This window comes from Esox lucius, chromosome 23, assembly GCF_011004845.1.
Source record: "Esox lucius isolate fEsoLuc1 chromosome 23, fEsoLuc1.pri, whole genome shotgun sequence".
NCBI classification, from domain to species: domain Eukaryota; kingdom Metazoa; phylum Chordata; class Actinopteri; order Esociformes; family Esocidae; genus Esox; species Esox lucius.
In genome coordinates, this window is record NC_047591.1 from 11355359 (window position 1) to 11374834 (window position 19476).

Sequence of the window (19476 nt, forward strand, 5' to 3'; positions counted from 1 at the left end):
TGATACCCTTATTGGACAAAACCTGTTGGGAAGTTCAAACAAGGTAACTGAATTCGTCTTCAGGATTTTGGGTAAGTTATATAGTTAGATTGTTAAAATTATTATCTTGTGTTGCCGGATAGTGTATTACCTATAATTATCCGGATCTTCTTCTCCTTTTTTAGTGGGCGACGTGGTTGCTTTGTGTGAGATGACACGTACACAACCTTCAGGTCTGCTAATGGGTTCAGGGAATGGTAGCACTTCTGTGTCACCTTTTCCTTCTCTTATTTGGAATTATGTGGTAAATTCTGAAGTACTGACAGCATTTTTGTATGCGTGTGTACGTGCTAGTTGCTAACGGGGGGGTGGGGGGGGGGAGTGAAAAAAAACTTGAAGTGTGGTGCAAAGTCAGGCTCCTCTGTGGCCACAGATGCCATTATGACGCGGGTGTGGATGACCTCAGAGCTGACAGCTCTTTCCCATACCTCTCTATGTCCACTCCATGAAGGTAAAATAACTTCTAACTGAAAACAAAAGTAATATAATGCCGTTGATATAACATTCATAAGTTATTCAGATCTTTTATTTTTTTCCATAGCATTGTCTACCCTCTATCTGAAGTGATTTGTTAAAATGGAATAGAAGATGATCTCCTCAAAGAAAGAATAAGAACAGCCCACAGAGAGAACTAGTGACTAGGAAAAAACGAATTCTGTCACAAATATTTAACTGTTTTCATTTACATTTCTATTAATTATATACACTGCTCCAAAAAATGAAGGGAACAGCTAAATTGCACATCGGGTCGCGATGAATGAAATATATTAAAGATCAAAATCTTTACTGTACATTGTGTAATTCCTTGAGAACAAAATGACATAACAACAGTCAATGGAAACCAAAATCATCAACCGATTGAGGGCTGGATTCAAACTCACCCCGAATATCAAAGTAAACAATTGCAATAACAGGGTGTTGCCAGTACACACTATTGGCAATCCATAATGTGACAGTAGTATGTATGGCCCCCGTGTGCCTTTATGCACTCCAACATCTGGGCATGCTCCTAATGAGACATCGGATGGTGTCCTGGGGGATCTCTGAGCACCTGGACAGTCTGTGGTGCCACTTGACGGCGTCTGATGCACCGATACGTAACGTCCCAGAGGTTCTCAATTGGATTCAGGTCTGGGGAACGTGGGTTCAAGTCTGGGGATTCAGGTCTGGGGCCAGTCAATGGCATCAATGCCTTCGTCATCCAGGAACAGCCTACATACTCTGGCCGCATGTGGCCGGGCATTGTCCTGCACCAGGAGGACCCCAGGGCCCACTGCACCAGTGTAAGGTCTGACGATTGGTCTGAGGATTTCATCCCGGTACCTAACAGCAGTTAGCTAGCACATGGAGGTCTGGGTGACCCACCAAGGAAATGCCTCCCCAGACCATCACTGCCCTGCCGCCGAACCGGCCATGCTGGATGATGTTGCAGGCAGCATGACGTTCACCACAGTGTCTCCAGAGTCTTTCACGTCTGTCACAAGTGCTCTGTGTGTACGTGCTCTCATCAGTGAAGAGAACAGGATGCCAATGGTGGACCTGCCAGTTCTGGTGTTCTCTGGCGAATGCCAATCAAGCTGCACGTGCTGGGCTGTGCACGTAGGTCCTACTATAGGATGTCAGGTCCTCATGTTACCCTCACGGAGTCTGTTTCTAACAGTTTGGTCAGAAACATGCACACCAGTAGCCTGTTGGAGGTCATTTTGTAGGACTCTGGCTGTGCTCCTCCTGTTCCTCCTCACACAAAGCAGCAGATACTGGTCCTGCTGCTGGGTTGATGCCCCATTCAGCTGTCGTCCTGTAAAGGCCTGTCTCCTGGTATCTCTTCCATGCTCTTAAGACTGTACTGGGAGACACCACAAACCTTCTTGCCACGGCATGTACGGATTTGCCATCCTGGAGGAGCTGGACTACCTGTGCAACCTGAATGGGCTACAGGTACCTCCTCATGTAACCAGTAGTGACTCTAGCAAAATGCAAAACTAGAGAAGAATCAGTCAGGAAAGATAAGGAGAGAGCAATTGTCTGTGGCCACCACCTGCAAAACCATACCCTTTTTGAGGGTTGTCACTTTAATTTGCAGCAAAACAGGTGACATTGATTCACGACAGATTGATATCCCTGAAGTTTAATTGACTTGGTTTTATACTGTGGGGATTACCTGTTCCCTTAATTTTTGTGAGCAGTGTATATTTACTTTCAGCATGAGGTATCCACGCATTGTTTTTAATTCCTTATGTTAAAAGGAGTTTTTCTGTGTAGGAAACATGTGGGCGAATATGTCATCCTCTGTGTTGCTATGAACATTCTCACCCCTTTGAAGATATAACGTGCCCAGCTTTATCTTGAAATCATAAATCTAACCTTTAATTGACTGAAAATTCTTTAAAAACAATTAAAATACTTCAAGAAATTATAAATATGGGTTGACAACCAGGCTGAACAAACATTGTCAGCCATAAACAAGTGAAAGGTCAGAGAACACAGAAATCAAACGAGACAAAAGCAGGAAATGCCTATAAAAAAACAGCAACACGCTTGCAAATGCCCATCTCCACTATTTGGCCAATAATTAAGAAAACATCTGGGGCTCTGATTAACCTGACAGAAAGAGGACATGTTTTACCACAATGCACAGTGAGAAGAATGGTTCAATTGGACAGAAATCTCCAAGGATCACAGTTGGAGAGTTGCAGAAGCTGGATTCATCTTGGGGTCCCCAAAACTACAATTAGACACCACCTCCATGACCACAAACTATTTTGTAGAAGTTGCTAGAAGAAAGCCTCTGCTGTCACCAAATCTCAAACATAAGTGACTGGAGTTTGTTAAATTTTATTGGAACTTTGATTGGAACCTGGTTCTATGTTCTGATAAGGCTACAATTGAGCTTTTTGGCAATGTAAACCAGATGTGGATTTTGTGTTGTGTGTAATAAAATAAACAAACCCATGGCCATATTGAATTGAACATATTCCCCACTGTAAAATATGGTGGTGGAATCTGAACAGTAGAGGTGATGATATATTACTTTTAAAGTTCCTGAGAAGCATGCTAGGATACGTGTCAACCTAGAGTCTTATCACGTTCGTGGATATGCCTCTGCCAGGTGACAAAACTGGGACGTCGTTGGATCTTCAATCATTCCACACAAAAATGGTTCACTGACCGTAGAAATTAGCTTTTGCAATGGCCGTCACATTACCTTGACCTAATTTCCATGGAAAACCTGTGGGATGAGCTGATGTGGAAATTCCACATACTGGGACCAATGTCTCTGACTGATATAAAAGGTTTCTGTATGGAGGAATGGTCTAAAATCCCCTCCTTACATAGAGGAGTACTAAATGCAGAGCTTCCAATAATTGTAGGTTTATTGATAGAATTTTTTTCTTTTATACCGTTTTCACTCAATGTAAGGTTAGATTCCTTCGGTTTTGATAAGATCAAGCTGATAAACAACAATTATATTTTTGTTAATATTTATCTAGGGTCCAAATAATTCTGGAGTGCACTGTAATTCTTCCAGCCTTTTAGGGTTTATTGTACTCAAACCCGTCCTGCAGCAGTACATGCGCACCAGAGGCAGCAGCGAAAAACGTACCTACCATAGACCAAATATTTGCAGCCTGACTAAATATGTGTTATGTAATATACAATACCAGATTCCATCGGCTCCGTTTTCTTCTGGTACAATGAAAATGTTAAATGCCGCTTTCTCCATGTGTTTTAAATTTACTTCCAATGTCAGTCTGACCTACACTGTGTCCACACCGCCACACATTACTGTCACTCATTTTGTCCTGCAAAACGCCATCTAGTGAGAACTGTAGATTTCAGATTAAGAAGGAGATGCATGTTTTTTCCATTCACATGATACGTACAGTAATATCTAACATATCCTGGCTTTATACTGTTATTCCTCAAAATGGTTAACCAACTACTACATTTTTCCTACAAGTAACAACAGGTCTGAAGCTGATTTGCGATGCTTTGAGTCCACGTCTCCCACATGTGTTTCCACACTAGCCCAGGGATTTGAGTGTGATTACAGGAGTTGAATTATGTTTTCACTAAAGGCTTTAAGCTGGCCGGATCTCCCACCATAAATTGCTTATTATGATAGCGATAGCCTGCCTTCTTTCAGTGCAAGTCCGAGAAACTAGCTGTGACAATGTGAGTTTGTGTGCGTGCGTGCGTGCGTGCGTGCGTGCGTGCGTGTGTGCGTGCGCATGCACCCGCTTGAGGGAGTGGATGAGTGTGTGTTCATTGTGTCCACCCTTGTTACACTATAGACTACACAGAAACAAATTTGTTAAACTTTAAACACAGTGTGTAGTTTGAATGCTCTGACTTTCTGAATGTTAGGTGAGCCCTTCTGTCAGCTTTCTGTCTCTGTTGTTGAACACCGCTGCTACTTTCATTTGTTTACTGGAGGCCGGCAACCAACATCTTAGCCATACTCTTCAGGGCCGTTAGTGTGTGTCTTGTGTGTTACCATTTCATCTTAGCTGACTGGAGTTACCTCTCCCATTCTCTCGCTTGCTCTGTCTCCTCTCTGTAATCGCTTCTTTTTCAGTAGTGTTAAAAAAAAAAAGAGTAACCACAGCACATCATTCTTGCAAGGTTAACCTGACCAGTCTGTGTTTTCCATGGCATCTGCCCTAACATTGCATTGCCTTGGCTTTTTGAGACTAATCTTTGATTCTTGCTTATCTGTGGTGCTGTAGTCATATTGGACTAGAGGCCAAGGTTTAAAACCAAACTCTGTTCTTCTATATTAACTTCTTTGATATAGAGTAGGCAAAGTCACTGTGCACAGACCCACGGACAAGACACACACACACACACACACACACACACAGGCTGGAATTAACTCTTAACAGTACTATAAGTTGTCCCAAACAAACCCTCAAATCAACATGTTGTCTTTTGCAACATAACCAAAATGTTCAACTGAAACTGAGAATCATTAAGGGCTGGGATTTGCACACTAAAAATAAAAGGTTCTTGAAAGTTTGTTAAGTGGTTCATCAAATTGAAACTGTGGGGGAACTCATATGAGTTCTTCCAAGATCCCTTTAAAAGGTTTTGGTTATGTTGGTCATGTGGTTCTGAGTAACAAGTATAAATTGCAGCTGAAAAGACTATTTGACATTTCTCCTTGAAGAACTTATTAGGGTTTCCACACAGTTCCAATGTATAGGACACTCCAAGAAACTTTAGTTTTTAGAGTGCAGGAACTGTACAATAAGAGATTGAAATGATACATAGTGGATGATATGAAATATATTTCAATTATCACAATTTGGTGTTCCAAACATTGTTCGCCACAGGCCACCTGCACAGGAAAAAAACGGAAAGCCATGATCAGACATGGAAGTAAAAAGGGTAAACCTTTTCTGTTCATGTACACCAAGTCACAAAAGCAATATTTTGCTTTATTGTGAATACAATACAAAATGAATCAAATACATTATCCGCTATGTAACAGTATAGATATTCCCTTTACTAAAAGTAGTAGTGTAGGTTTCATTTTATGTCAGGGTTCCATGATTTCTTCACATTTTGCTGAAACATGCCAGCTTTTGCTGAACAACTATTTTATTGCCAGGCAATACCCTACCCTTATCAAACAGTGATTTCCATTGAGAAACAGGAATGTGTTTAGCTAGCAGGTAATTAATGCATTCATTATCTCACGCATGCTAATATACACCTTCCCATAACTCTTCTGATCGTTACGTCATACTGTGTGTGTGCGTGTGTGTGTGCGTGCGTGCGTGCGGTTATACATCTCCTATGATATGGAATGGAAATGTTAGGACATGGAAGAGATGTCAGTCCTGACACGTGCTGTTCTGGTTTTTGTGCGTGTGGTAGAGAGAAGTCTGGAATCTGTCTGTTTATTATACACCCAAGAGAGACTGAGCAGGACCATTTGACATAGATATCTAGAAAAATGTGTATCTGTAATTCTTCTGTCTTAAGTCTTAAGCAATCGTACCTTCCTTCATCTCTTTTTCTCTTCATATTGTACCAGTGCAGATCTTCCTAACTCTTTCCAGCTTCCTTATAGTTCCTGTCTCTATCTACACTTTTAAACTCTAGAGAGAAGAAATGTATGTTACGTTGTGCTGTAGCCTGGTCCAGCATGTAAATGTGTTGGACTGGCAACCTGAACCCCATCAAACCGTTGACACTGTCAAGATTCTATCCCAGAATCCACTAGTGTTGACATGTTTGCAATTACTGTCACTGGAGGTTTGAGAAACATGACAAACATAGTTTCAAGTGGATGGATCATTGTACTATACCTTCAGTATGTTAAAAGAAAATGCATGTCTTTGTTCTAATTTTGTGGACATTTGTTAGGTTGCCCCTGTAATAATAAACAAGCCAAGTATATGTTTATAGTAAAGAACCCATGGGTTCTGTGACCGGATCTCCGCATCTCGTGATGTGGGGGGCACAAGCCAAGCTGACACAGGAACACTTCTCAGGATGTGACATTAGCACCGGGATGTCACACATACCCTGAAAGGTCTGTGGGCAAGGTTCGGGTGTCCTGGGTTTGGTTTCTGTAGTTCGATCGAAGTGTCCCCTCCACTTCCTTTCCCTTCCTGCCTGGGCTTGGGCAGACAGTCCAGTAATGTGTCAGGCACTAGTCACTCATTACCTGTGGCTGACACAAACCTCCCCGCATGAAATCAATCTAGATCATGTGTTGTGCAGCATGAATGTGCCTCAATTTTCCACTTGTTTCATTCATTTCTGCTTTACCACAACATTTTTGGGACAAATAATGATTAACTGCTTGTTGTTGTAGGGTGAAGGACACTGGGTTGATGCGTCATGCTCAAGGGCACTTTCAGTCACCAGCTTTTCCACAATGAAGCCATCTTTGCTCAGTTAAGCCTTATTCCCAGAATAACGGGTGTATTTCTGTATTTTGTATTTGTGCTCCTTGATGGAAATTCCGCGTGGGCATATTTTTTGGAGGATAGCTTCAATGATATTTGTTGTGATAAGGAGTCAAATCTAAAGGAACATTTCATTATGGTTGTGTTGTGAAGAGTTGCTTATATTGTAGCCACAGGCGCACACACACCACAAATTAGAGGCACAGATAAGACGTGATCTCACTACAGTGGATTTCTTTATTTTACAAAGAATGAAAGACATTATTTGACAGTAACTTTTAACTATGTTTAGGATTTCTTTTTCTTTTCTAAACAAAAGGTTGAAGGAATGTGGAAAATATTAGATAAATATTGTCTTTGGTGACGTACATATATAAACATACAAAGATAACTTAACTTAAAAACATAACTTTTCTTAAATAGTTACTAACCACTAATAATATAATATTCACAAGTGCACATTATGTTTCCCATCATCCTTACTCCATCTGGAGTGCACGGACTACTTCAAATACATTCTTACAGATCCTCTTCAAATGCAACATATAGAGTAAAACTGTCGGCTGTCATTAAAAAATATAATTACAACATTTGAAATTCAAGTTGTGAGGAACTAACAACATTAAAGTGCTTTGCTGTGGAACTAAAATAGGCTTCTGTCGTATAATATACTAAGGGCAACTTGGGATGGTGTTGTGTTTGATCCCTTACTGTGATGACTGTACCTACACACAGGCTCTCATATACTCGCTCTCTCACACACACAAACATGAGCACTTCAACACAAAGCACACAAAACCCTGAACAATAGCAGACTGATATAAGACTGACAGGCACAAAGGGAGGTATTTTTGATCAAAGGTGGTGAATAATCTAGTCCTACGCAGTTCAGCCAGACAAACATACAGCCACGCTGCTACAAACGGACCCACCAGTGATGCAACTCTTAACGTTTAATGACCGTCACATTGATTCTCAATGCAAAGAAAAAGAACAGCGAAAAACAAAACGGCTACAACAATAAACCTACAAACACAAGATTCCTGACGCGGCAGGTAGAACACTGACAGTAGTGGTTAAAAGGTAAAGATTCACCAGGGTTCTGAGCATTTGAAAAGCCTTTTAATAAATGATCTGTCACAAGACATTGATTAGCTCCACTGCAGCAGAAAGAATGGTATGTGTGTCCTACAAAGCCTTTGAACAGATTAGACTTAAAGAACCATGGAACCACTGATTTTGACCTGTGACCTGGAGTTACCGTGATTAGTGAGTTACGGACAAAGAGTAGGAGAGGGATAGAGAGAGCACTAAAATATGAAATCCCTAAAATAAACCTGGGACAAATAGAAAATACACTATGTCCCAACTTTTACATAATATGATTAGGTAAAGAAAAGTTCAACAGAGGTCTTTGCGAGCACATTATGATATGATGTAGATCACCAAACAATGGACTAATGTTGTCAAGTATTTTCAGGTATTTGGTGAGTTTAAACCACTTGCCAGGTTAAATGTAGTAGTTTATTATTCAGTATTTGATTGAGACAGTGCTGTGGTCAAGACTGTGAAACCTGGTTTCTTAGACACTTAACACTGTATCCTATTTGTCATAACTACATTATATTTATGGCTATTAAATATGCCATGGAAATATTGTGGCTTGTATTTTCAGTAGGAGTTCAGTTGAGGTTGCTTTGGCTATTTTTAATGAGGGTGTCCGCCTACCATTTCAGAGACAGATAAAACAAGGGAAAAAGGAAATCTTAGGGCATATATTTAAATTACAGATTTAAAATGTGGCACTCCGGCTGCCTAAAGTTTGGTCTCAGACGTCTGTCATTACAAAACCACAATGTAACAGCAGAGCACTTAGCTGTTGACTCTGTGCTAATTTCGACTCATTTGATAAACTTTAAGCTAACAACTTTAGCAGTATGTCGTGGTGTATGCAAAAGGAATCACCCATTGTTTTCGGAATCTTAGGTGTTAACTGAACTGATTGTTAAATATGCTTGACAGAACTGTTCGTTGGATATCTGAAGGTTATTTGGTCGCTGGGCTCCACTGGGCAAGGCACAGTCAAGGTGTCTTTTGTTTGTAAGTACAGCAGCCGATGTCCTAAGTCTGGCACAGTTGGTCTGCGTGCCTCGCACTGCATCGCTGCCGCGGTCATACCACCAAAGAGATTATGTTTGATTGACTGAATTGCCATCAACATAAAGTCGAGACTTACAGGGAGATTTTAAGAATCATGTGAAGGGGATAATATTTCAGACAGGGATAAGGGCAGCAGTGCCACAGTAGTCTAGTGCCCTGATCTGCATTCGCTACTTGTTGTGTTCAGTAGACCCCCAAATTGAGCTCCATGTTATTACACAGCAGATCAACTCATTCTTAATAAATAATATTGTACAATAACTAAGTCGTTATGTCTTCTTTCTCTTTCTATAAATAGTCTCTACTATACAAGTCCAAAAACGGACCTCTATCTGACCACTGCAGGAACCTGACCATTATGTCTGAATGTGGCTGTCAAGGCTACGGTCTGCTGAAACATCAGCTCCACACAACCACAGGCCACTTCTGTCTGTAACATAATTGGCAGCAGATAATACACAACTCCGTTATTTTCTGTAAGGTCAGTGTCTGGGTGTGTAAGGTCAGTGTCTGGGTGTGTAAGGTCAGTGTCTGGGTCTGTAAGGTTGCTGTTTGTAAGGTCACTGTTCGTGTCTGCCTACGAGTGGCTGATGGTCAGTAAATCAAAGGTGGACCCCCCCCCCCCCCCCATGTCAGATCATCCCTTGGCGGGGGGGGGGGTTGACTTGACAGAGTGAAGGAGTACAGTGTCTCTGACAGAGATCCAGTCCCAGCCCTAGCTGAAATCCACATTAGAGGCTTATGTGTTTGATCACTGGGGCAAGAGCTAACTGATGCAGGAGAGGTCATGGGGCATTGTAAAGACTGGTCCATGTGCACTGGCTGGTGTGAAGGAGAAAGACGTTGTTGATTAAGGCACATTCGGTCACTGGGTTCCTTTCCTTCTTTATAAAGCATGATGGGTTTTTAGGTAGACAGCAAATGTCATGAAAATGCACAGAAATTGTCATTTTAGGGAGTGGACTACATATACTAATGCAACACAAATTCTAACGCAAAGGCTATCCGAGATAAATATTTATAGTAAAAACTGCTTGCTAGGATGAGAAGGGAGGAAAGACTATCCATCTGTCACTCATCCATAACTATGCGGACTGCGGGGGTTGATGGGCGAAGTGTCTTCCCGTCCGCTCTGACCAATCAGCTGGTAGAGCCGGTGACTGAGGTTTTGAACCTGACAAGTTCCCAGGACGCAGCCCACTCTCATCAGCTGAGGGTGGTGGGAGTGGTGATGACCTCCCCGTGACCCTGAGTGGGCATTGCGACGACCTCTTGACCCCTTCCGTTGGGGCTCTATACCCTCCTCACTCCTCACTGGTGCCAGTTCTTCAGGCTGGGCTGTATTCATGTCAGCGGTTGGTACGTCTCTGATGAGGTAGCCAGGCAGCCATTTTGGAGATGTTCTGATGGGCAGGAGGCCAGATGAAGGGCTGGAGTCTGTTGGACTGGTGTGTTCGGTGACACTTTCCTCTGGAGTGATGATCTCCTCACCCCTAAGCCCATGGAGCTTCTTAAGCAGCTCCAACCTGGGAAGATGGGGAAAAACAAGACGTGGTCAGACCTCATCACATTGATACAAGGCAGTGTTTTCCCCATACTTTCCCCAAATTATTCACGTTTGAAAAATAAACATTTGTTTCTCTTTCTTTTGAAATCATTGATGTGACGGCAGGCTGACCAACAGGCAAGTGACCGAACACATCCCATTGAGCCCATTTAAGACATTACTAGGGTGAGATTGAGGTCATTATACAGAAAGAAACATATGGGGTAGATGTGTCATTTTCTATGCAAGAAAGTCTGGTGAATGGTTTGAATGGTTCAATGATTCTCTACACACATCATGAGACCTGATGGCTGCTACCTGGGAGGACTGGACGTCAACAACTTTAAAGACTCCAGGTCTACTTTAGCTAAAGCAAACAGTCAGAGTGGCTTTGGGAGATTTACTGACTACGCTCGAGAGTGAAGGCTGATGTACGCTGCTGACGATGGCAAGTGTCCACAGTACAGAGGCATGCTTAGTTTCAGGTACAGCCCGTTCAGCAAACACAACTCAGATTGGTTATGGTGCCGTGGGGGAGGCCCTGCCATCTGCTCCCTGTTTGACAATGACAATTGCTCAACTCAAACTTGGCCCCGTGGACTCTTTTTCTCAGAACTGTTGTTGGTGTGTTTGCTCAGAGGGCTCTAATTGGTCTCTCTTTGTCTTAGTTACAGATGTTGTAAACCAGTAGAGGCTCCTGCACCGGGGAAAGCCATAATGAAGAACACTCTGACCGCAATGAGCCTGCAAATTTCAGTCTCAAACCGGTGCCAATGGGTGTAGGTGGGAATTACAATAGACCCAAGTCGAAATTCTTTGATGTAATAGTATTGCTTCTGCAAAAATACTCTTCCGTTTTAAGGTGGTCGCAGAAACATTTCCACAGCCTCGGCTTCTGACAAACTTCCAACGTCTCTTTAGGACAATCAGTTATGATGGTTGGCATAAACAGAATTATAAAAAGCGCTGTGCTCCCCTTGCGCAAGGTTAATTTCGGTCATCACAGACGCACATTTTATACTGAATCTTAGAGGCTCCAATGTGAGGAATAACAGGGTACTGTAGAATGCCACTATGCCAGTGGCAACCAACCAATCTATACAGTCAAAGTGAGAAGTGGACAAAGGTGACAAAGACAGTGTCTTAGTTCAAATGTTTAATGTTGGCTCTGGATGGACTTGTTGGTGTTGGTTCCTGTTCAAACTTGTGCAGTCAAAAGAAATTCTCTCTCACAGACTACAATTGTGACATTTCTTGGTGTGTTCAACCCATTTCACCTCAGTTTTTCTATTTGTTGTAGCCCAATGCAACGAGCCAATGTAGCCGCTCTATAAGGGAAAAAGAAAGTGCTATTCCAGTAACAACATCACGACTGGTCAGCCGGTGAAAGTTTCAACACCACCACAAAGAAAACACTGAAAAGGCTTTGCCACCACCTGTGTCTTCCTGCCATCCTGCCCGTTGGCCGCAAAGAGCAAGGCCCTGGTGCTGGGTGATGGCAAGTGGCACTGTATCAAACGCGTTGTAGTGCCAGGCCAGAAGCAGACAGAGCTTCTATTTTCAGGAGTGCCTAGTCATTCAGTGCTGTCTCGTGGCCATGGAATAGCCAAGTCAAACTGCCTACTGTACGAAATTACACCAGTCTGGACTGTCAGACAGGCACAAATTACATTGTAGTGTGCGGAAAAAGATACATTTACATGGATTTTATACAGCATAAATTCTGCAAAGTTAGGAGGATTGAAATCAGCTCTTGGTTGTTATAGAGCTTTTTAGAGTTCACATTCATTAGTATTCTTTCATTTAGTTTTCCTTTCTGTTCACAGAAAGCCTGAAATATAATCTGCACAGGCTCATTCCCCTTTTGTGTTTGAAATCCATGGCGGAAAATGTGTTTCTCACACATGGGGAAAGAAGAAACTCAATCTGTTGGGAGAGGAGATGGTGAACAAACAAAACAAAGGTAAAACGGCTACAGCGGTGGTTAATGGGAGTCCCTGGATTAAAGAACAAAAACAAGTCTGATGTGGTGTGCAGACTGCCAATATCAGACAATGTGTTGTTCCCAGACTTCCATCCATTAAACATGTCCCAATCCACTCCACTGGCCGATTCGTATGGTGTGTGTGTAATTAATGCCCATTTAACCCCCACTGGGTGGCATACTCCCTCATCCGTGGTGCGGTCTTGGACTCGGATGTTAAATCTCCAGGAACGGACTGACCAGGACCCAACTTGTTGGGTCAACCCGGGCTGGCAGACAGCCATAAAGACCCTGTGGTGTCATTAAAAAAAACATTCCCTTGGAGAATAAGTAACAGGAGAAAGAGAAAGAAGAGAGACGCTGTGTGAACGTGTTTGGCTTTCTGTGGGGTTCGGCCTCCCACCCAGCTAGTGCCTGTCATGTCCTCTTGCTTCCTCTCTTCTGTCTGATACGCCATCTCACCTGACTTCTTACCCCCATCCAATCCTTCTGCCTTTTTTAGATAATTTTTAAATGAAAATATGAACACATCTGTTTTGTCCCTGTTGGGCATAATCCTTGGATCATTTGTGTGTCGAGGGATCTGAGTGGAGCATTCTGGCCAACGCCTTTGGAGCAGAAGTGTGACTATGAGTCAGTTTGTCCAGGGCCTGAGGCCCCGCTCCACATTCACTCTGATGTTCTGATCCCAGAATAAGGCTTTTGGCCAACATGTTCCTGCCCACAGCCAGGAGACAAAAGGTAACATCAAATTCTGTAGTCCCAGTGTGGGAACTGTCATACTGGATCCCATCTGATCTGACAGCCCGGTCTAATTTGGCCATTGAAAAATGAATCCTGCAAATTGACAGTAATAAGAGGTCTTTGTGATTGGCAGAGGATCAAAGATATCAGGACTCCTGTTTTAAGAAACGTTCAGCCAACATGTTTATAGCACCATGTCAGATCTTCAGAAGATTACGACAGACTTTTATTCTTGGTAACAAATCCATGACATGCTTCTTGCTCTGAGAGTCACATTTTTGTTGAAGGTTATTAGGATAGAAGTCACTTTGTCTGGGGAACGGGTGGATCTTGGGAGGGATTGAGGGTTCGATGAAAGGGTACGTTTATCCCACAGTTTAGAACGAAAAGCCCTCAGTTGAACCACCACAATTGGCTCAACAGACCCAGGCTGACTCCCTCTTCTACCTAAGGTGGGGCCCTTCAAAATACCTTGACTAGTACCAGGCCCTTTATGCAACACGTGTTATACCCTGGCAGCCCCCCGGGAATAAAAATGGATTATCATAATCAGCTGTAAATGTGGCGCATTCATACTTTGTACATCTAACAGAAGGCAGATTGTTGTCACTAAGGAGAGGTAAATAAGCGAATCTATTTTTTGAGGGGGAATGAAATATTGCGGCCGCTTGTTGTCGTTGCACTGGTGTTTTTATAACCTCATCAGCTGGTTATAAGAACCAACTAGGAGGTGTGGTGTTACTACTCCAAGCACTGAATTTATCACTTTCTTTCCATTTCTGCATTGTGCCCCGCAGGACACCCAAGCTGTGTTTTGTAAGTGTTTTGGAGATGGACATTAAATACACACACACACATTGAGTGTGTGTGCGAGTGCGTGTGTGTGAATGTTGGAATTTTGGTCTAAACCACTAATCCACAGTGGAATTCTGGGCTGCCTGCACACACACTCAACTATACACACTGAATAGAATCACTGCTTACTCAACAGCGCACACTGAATAGAATCACCACATAATCAACTACACACACTGAATAGAATCACCACATAATCAACTACACACACTGAATAGAATCACCACATAATCAACTATGCACACTGAATAGAATCACCACATAATCAACTATGCACACTGAATAGAATCACCACAATCAACTATGCACAATAAATAGAATCACTGCAAAATCAACTACGCACACTGAATAGAATCTCCACATACTCAACTACATACAGACATGTATATGTAGGCTGCCCACAGACAGTCAATGTTCTTAAAGGGAATACACTCAGACATTCAATAAACAAATTGTGGTGTGAGTATCCTGTCCAGTTTATCTGACACGTCATGTCCTGTATGCCTGTCCAAAACTGTGCAGAGGCTGTGGGGGTCATGGCAAAAAGTACTTTACCGCAAATCAGCTACAGTAAAATGTCTCTCTCTGGGGGACCGTATTTCCCACTGCTGGAATCCACCATTTAAAGTGGCTTCAACCCTAAACCCATACAGTATTTAACTTGTTTGGTTAGAGCCTCCAACTTTTTTCTCTCAAGTAAAACCTCAGACTTTTGTGTAGTATGAAGGGTTTAGTTTTGTTTTATGAATGGGTTAGGGTAACATGTACATTTCCATGTATGGTCCAATCAGCTTCTATTAGTGGACATCTGTGGTTTTGATTTACATCAGCAATCTAAAAGTCAGCAATCACACCTCTGAGAATGGGAATGAAATCAGAAGTAGTGTGTTATTGTTATCAGCCTCTAATAGGATAATCACATGTGAAGAACAAGGTATTTAGTATGGAGGGAAGAAAACTTTGTAATTTTCTGAGTAAATGTCACAAGAGGGGAAGAAAGCAAAGACAGCTTTTGAGGGCGAAAGATTAAAGAAGAAATAAAAGGGATATAAAAAATCTCCATTTGATTGCCAAGGGAATATCCAGAGGAGATTTCTAGGAATGATAACCTCTTACAAAGCCATGGCTTGAACAGGACAATCTCTGTTATTGGTATTTGGTTCCAAAAAGCTGCAGGGTTCTCATGAATCCACCGATAGAAAGAACTGCTTAAACTGCAGCCACATCCATTACTACTTCAGATTCTGCCCCTGCTGTTTTGAATGGAACGTTTACAGTGAGAGATTAGTTACAACATCTTTTGCCACGCAGAAATAGACCATTAATGCTGTGAGGTGATACTGACATAAAAAGAGAGAGGTGATTTAGTACTGCTCCGCTTTTTTTGCGCCTTTGGCGCACATGTACTGCTGAAGTACAGGTTCAAATCTGGCCCTCTGCTGTCTCTTCCATCTTTCCCTACTGTCTCTATCAATAAAAGCATGTATATGGTTCCATTCAAAGGTTTGGGGTCACTTAGAAATGTCCTTGTTTTTGAAAGGAAGGACAACAAATATTTGTCCATTAAAATAACATAAAATAATACAGTGTAGACATTGTTATTCTTGTAAATTACTATTATAGCTGGAAATGGCAGATTTTTTATGGAATATCTACATAGGCATACAGAGGCCCATTATTAACAATCAATGGCACATTGTGTTTTCAAATCCAAGTTTATAATTTTAAAAGGCTAACTGATCATTAGAAAACCCTTTTGCTGTTGTGTTAACACAGCAGAAAACTGTTGTGCTGATTAAAAAAGCAATAAAACTGGCCTTCCTTAGACTAGTTGAGTATCTGGAGCATCAGCCATTGTGGGTTCGATTACAGGCTCAGATGGCCAGAAACAATTAAGGCTATTCCATTTGAGAAATTGCCAAGAAATTCATGATATCGTAAAACGTTCACAGAACAGCGCAAACTGGCAGAATAGAAAGAGGAGTGGGAGGCCCCAGTGCACAGCTGAGCCAGAGAACAAATACATTAGTGACTTGTTTAAGAAACAGACACCTTACAGGTCCTCAATTGGCAGCTTTATTAAATAGTACTCACAAAGCACCAGTCTCAATGTCTACAGTGAAGCGGCGACTCCGGGATGCTGACTTTCTAGATAGAGTTGCAAAGAAAAGGCTGTATCTCAGACTGGCCAATAAAAAGAAAAGATCAAGATGAGCAAAAAAACTGTCACTGGACAGAGGAAGATTGGAAAAAAGTGTTATGAACAGACTAACAGACAAAAATTGGTTTGAGGTTTTCGGATCACAAAGAAGAACATTCATCAGGAGTGCTTGACGCCATCTGTCAAGCATGGTGGAGGCAATGTGATGGTCTGGGGGTGTTTTGGTGGTGGTAGAGTGGGAGATTTGTACAGGGTAAAAGGGACTTCAAAGAAGAAAGGCTATCGCTCCATTTTGCAACGCCATGCCATACCCTGTGTTTGATTGGAGACAATTTCCTCCTACAGCAGGACAATGACCCAAAGCACAGCCCCAAACTATGCAAGAACTATTTAGGGATGAATCAGTCAGCTAGTTTTCTGTCTCAAATGGAGTGACCAGCACAGTCACCAAATACAAACCCTATTGAGCTGTTCTGGAAGCAGTTTGACTGTAAGTTATATGTAAGAAGTGCTCATCAAGCCAATCCAACTTGTGGGAGGTGCTTCAGGAAGCATGAGGTGAAATCTCTTCAGATTACCTCAACTAATTGACTACTAGAATGCCGAAGGTCTGCAAGGTTGTAATCGCTGCATGTGGAAGATTCTTTGACAAAACCAAAGTTTGAAGGACACAATTATTATTTCTATAAAAAAAATATTATTTCTAACCTTGTCAATTACTATATTTCCTATTCATTTTGCTATATTTCCTATTCTTATTTTTAATGTATGTTTTCTTGGAAAACAAGGATATTTCCCCAAGTTTCCCCAAATTTTGAATAGCAGTAAATACATTAGTATCGGAAAGTATATTTATATACGTGCATTATATATAGGCTAAATCAACTAAATATATATAAATTAATAACATGTTTGATTTCTTTCGGAAAAACTAAATATTAACAGGTGTAAATGTTCTTTATGTTTTCAACATCCCAGTGATACGTACAGTAGGTAATTTTATTGGTTGAACGTAGTGACAGAATTCAGGTTCCTGCCAGTCTCCAACCAGAAGAGGGCATTTAGACACTGACGCTACTCAAGCTCTATACCCCGTGCAGTGGAACACACCAGATACTGAGGAGTTAACTTAAACCGGTGTACTTCTCTGAAATGCTACTCAATATTGTATTATAGTCAATGCTGGCATTTCGCGTATTCTGTGCGGATATGAGATGCGTCCCACATGTTACACATTCTAACATAGAAACCATTTAACCACAGATGGGTCTAAACAATTTACTAAACCCTTAAAACGACTCGTATGAGTAAAATGACACAAAACCATGTGCTGTAGTACAAACTCTACAGTACTTACGCGAATACGTTCTAATCACATGCAATGTTCCATATATCTTGCCGCGATAACCTTGACATAGTTAGCATGACGCAAGAACCACTTTTGTTTACAGACCCATAACGATAATCAGGACATTTTCAACACAGTTATCTTAGATAAGATAGCCCAAATTGCATTAATATAATTTTTAAATCCCCAAAATCGACCTAGCTTTAAAGCACGTTGGAGAGGAAAGTGATATCCCAGGACTGGTCAAAGCGCATGGTGCATTTCTGAAGTCTAGGTCAATCAATTCTAAATATACGGTTTTCCATTCCCACTTTCTCTGATGGTGATGACTCATACTGGGCTCTAAGACAAAGTGAGAACGTTCACTATATCACGTCTGTCCCGCTCTGAGCTTGCTGGCCACTTAATCAGCTATCTCACAGACGACATAATGATAGAAAAAATAAAACGAAAAACCGTTAGCGTACTTTATAAGCTAACATCATGTTGATATAATACGTTTTCGATCGGTTTTGTGGTTTTACAGTGATTTTATTAAAACAAATAGGCTAAAACAAAAAAGCGCACGGAGACCTACGGTCAATTAATCCAGCACGGTCAAACTCCTTGGATATTCAAGAGAAAGTAATAGTAATACAACGTCAGCGTACTTTTTACACAAAAATGTATTTGATATAATAACATGGTCCAACGGGGTTGTGGAATAAACTATATTCTAGTGATTTAACTTGGAAAAAGTGAGAAGGTTAAAACCAACAAGCACACGTTGGCGTGCAGTCAATTCTCCAAACAACGCCAAACTCCGTGGACATACGGATTAAGAAATGAATGAGCCACTGTAGTAGGCTATATGAGCATCATAATCATCTGTTATTGTATATTCGGAATCGGCTTATAATGCACTTAATGAAATCTTCAGATAGCCTCTTCAACGTGTCAAGCGCTTTCAAACCCAAATGTGCGAGAAATAATTTCAGTTCGTAGCCTAACGCATCCAGAAAGCATTACACGTAGACGGTGAACGTTCAGTCCATAAATGTGTTCTTACCTGTTTCTCTCCAAACGGCCTGTGACGGGGATAGCCAGGATCTGCTGGACGGACAGTAGGCTGATGCAACACATAGCAACCCGCAAAATTGACAGCATCTTGGGACGAGTTCTCACACCCCCTGTGAAGGAGGGGGTTACGAAACCACGTACTGTAGACGATTTTCAATTCCCAGGGGAGAAAGCTTCCAAAAGTGTTGGTACTTAGGCCTACTGATGTACAGGCAACAGTGTGTGAGGCAATCCTGTGATAGACAGAGAATAAAATTGTCTAATAATCTCAAATATGCCCCAAAAATCTGTTCTCTTTCTATAAATATTCAAAAAGGCCTGTAGTACACTTGCATATTCAGAAACTTTAAATTCCTTTTAAACAGTTGCATGTTTAAAAAGTAAAGTGCATAAAACCATTTAAAGACATTGCTAAGGAAAATATATACAACAATATCAATTTTCCATATTGTTAATGTTTTATTTATAATATTTAATTATAAATATAAAAAACGATCAAACATAGTAGATTAGATTATCATACATGTTACCAATCTCTTACCTAGACAAAGAGCGTTTTGTTGCAATATTCTTGTATTTTTTAAGTATTTTCCCACGGATCTAACAAAATGTTGGTCCAGACCAGGTTTTCAGAATGAACTCCTGAAGCTGATCGCA

At 41.5% G+C, this 19476-nt stretch overlaps 1 protein-coding gene across 1 annotated transcript; it reads right to left on the bottom strand.

Annotated features, from left to right (window-relative positions):
• Positions 1-7186: 7186 nt before the first annotated feature.
• On the bottom strand, positions 7187-19461 carry adm2a (adrenomedullin 2a). Its single transcript, XM_010887051.5, has 3 exons — positions 19361-19461; positions 18809-19052; positions 7187-10648 (listed from the first exon to the last, which is right to left on the bottom strand). The coding sequence occupies exons 2-3, from the start codon at positions 18904-18906 to the stop codon at positions 10198-10200; spliced, it is 549 nt and encodes a 182-aa protein (XP_010885353.1). The 5' UTR covers positions 18907-19052; positions 19361-19461; the 3' UTR covers positions 7187-10197.
• Between the last annotated feature and the right edge of the window lie 15 nt (positions 19462-19476).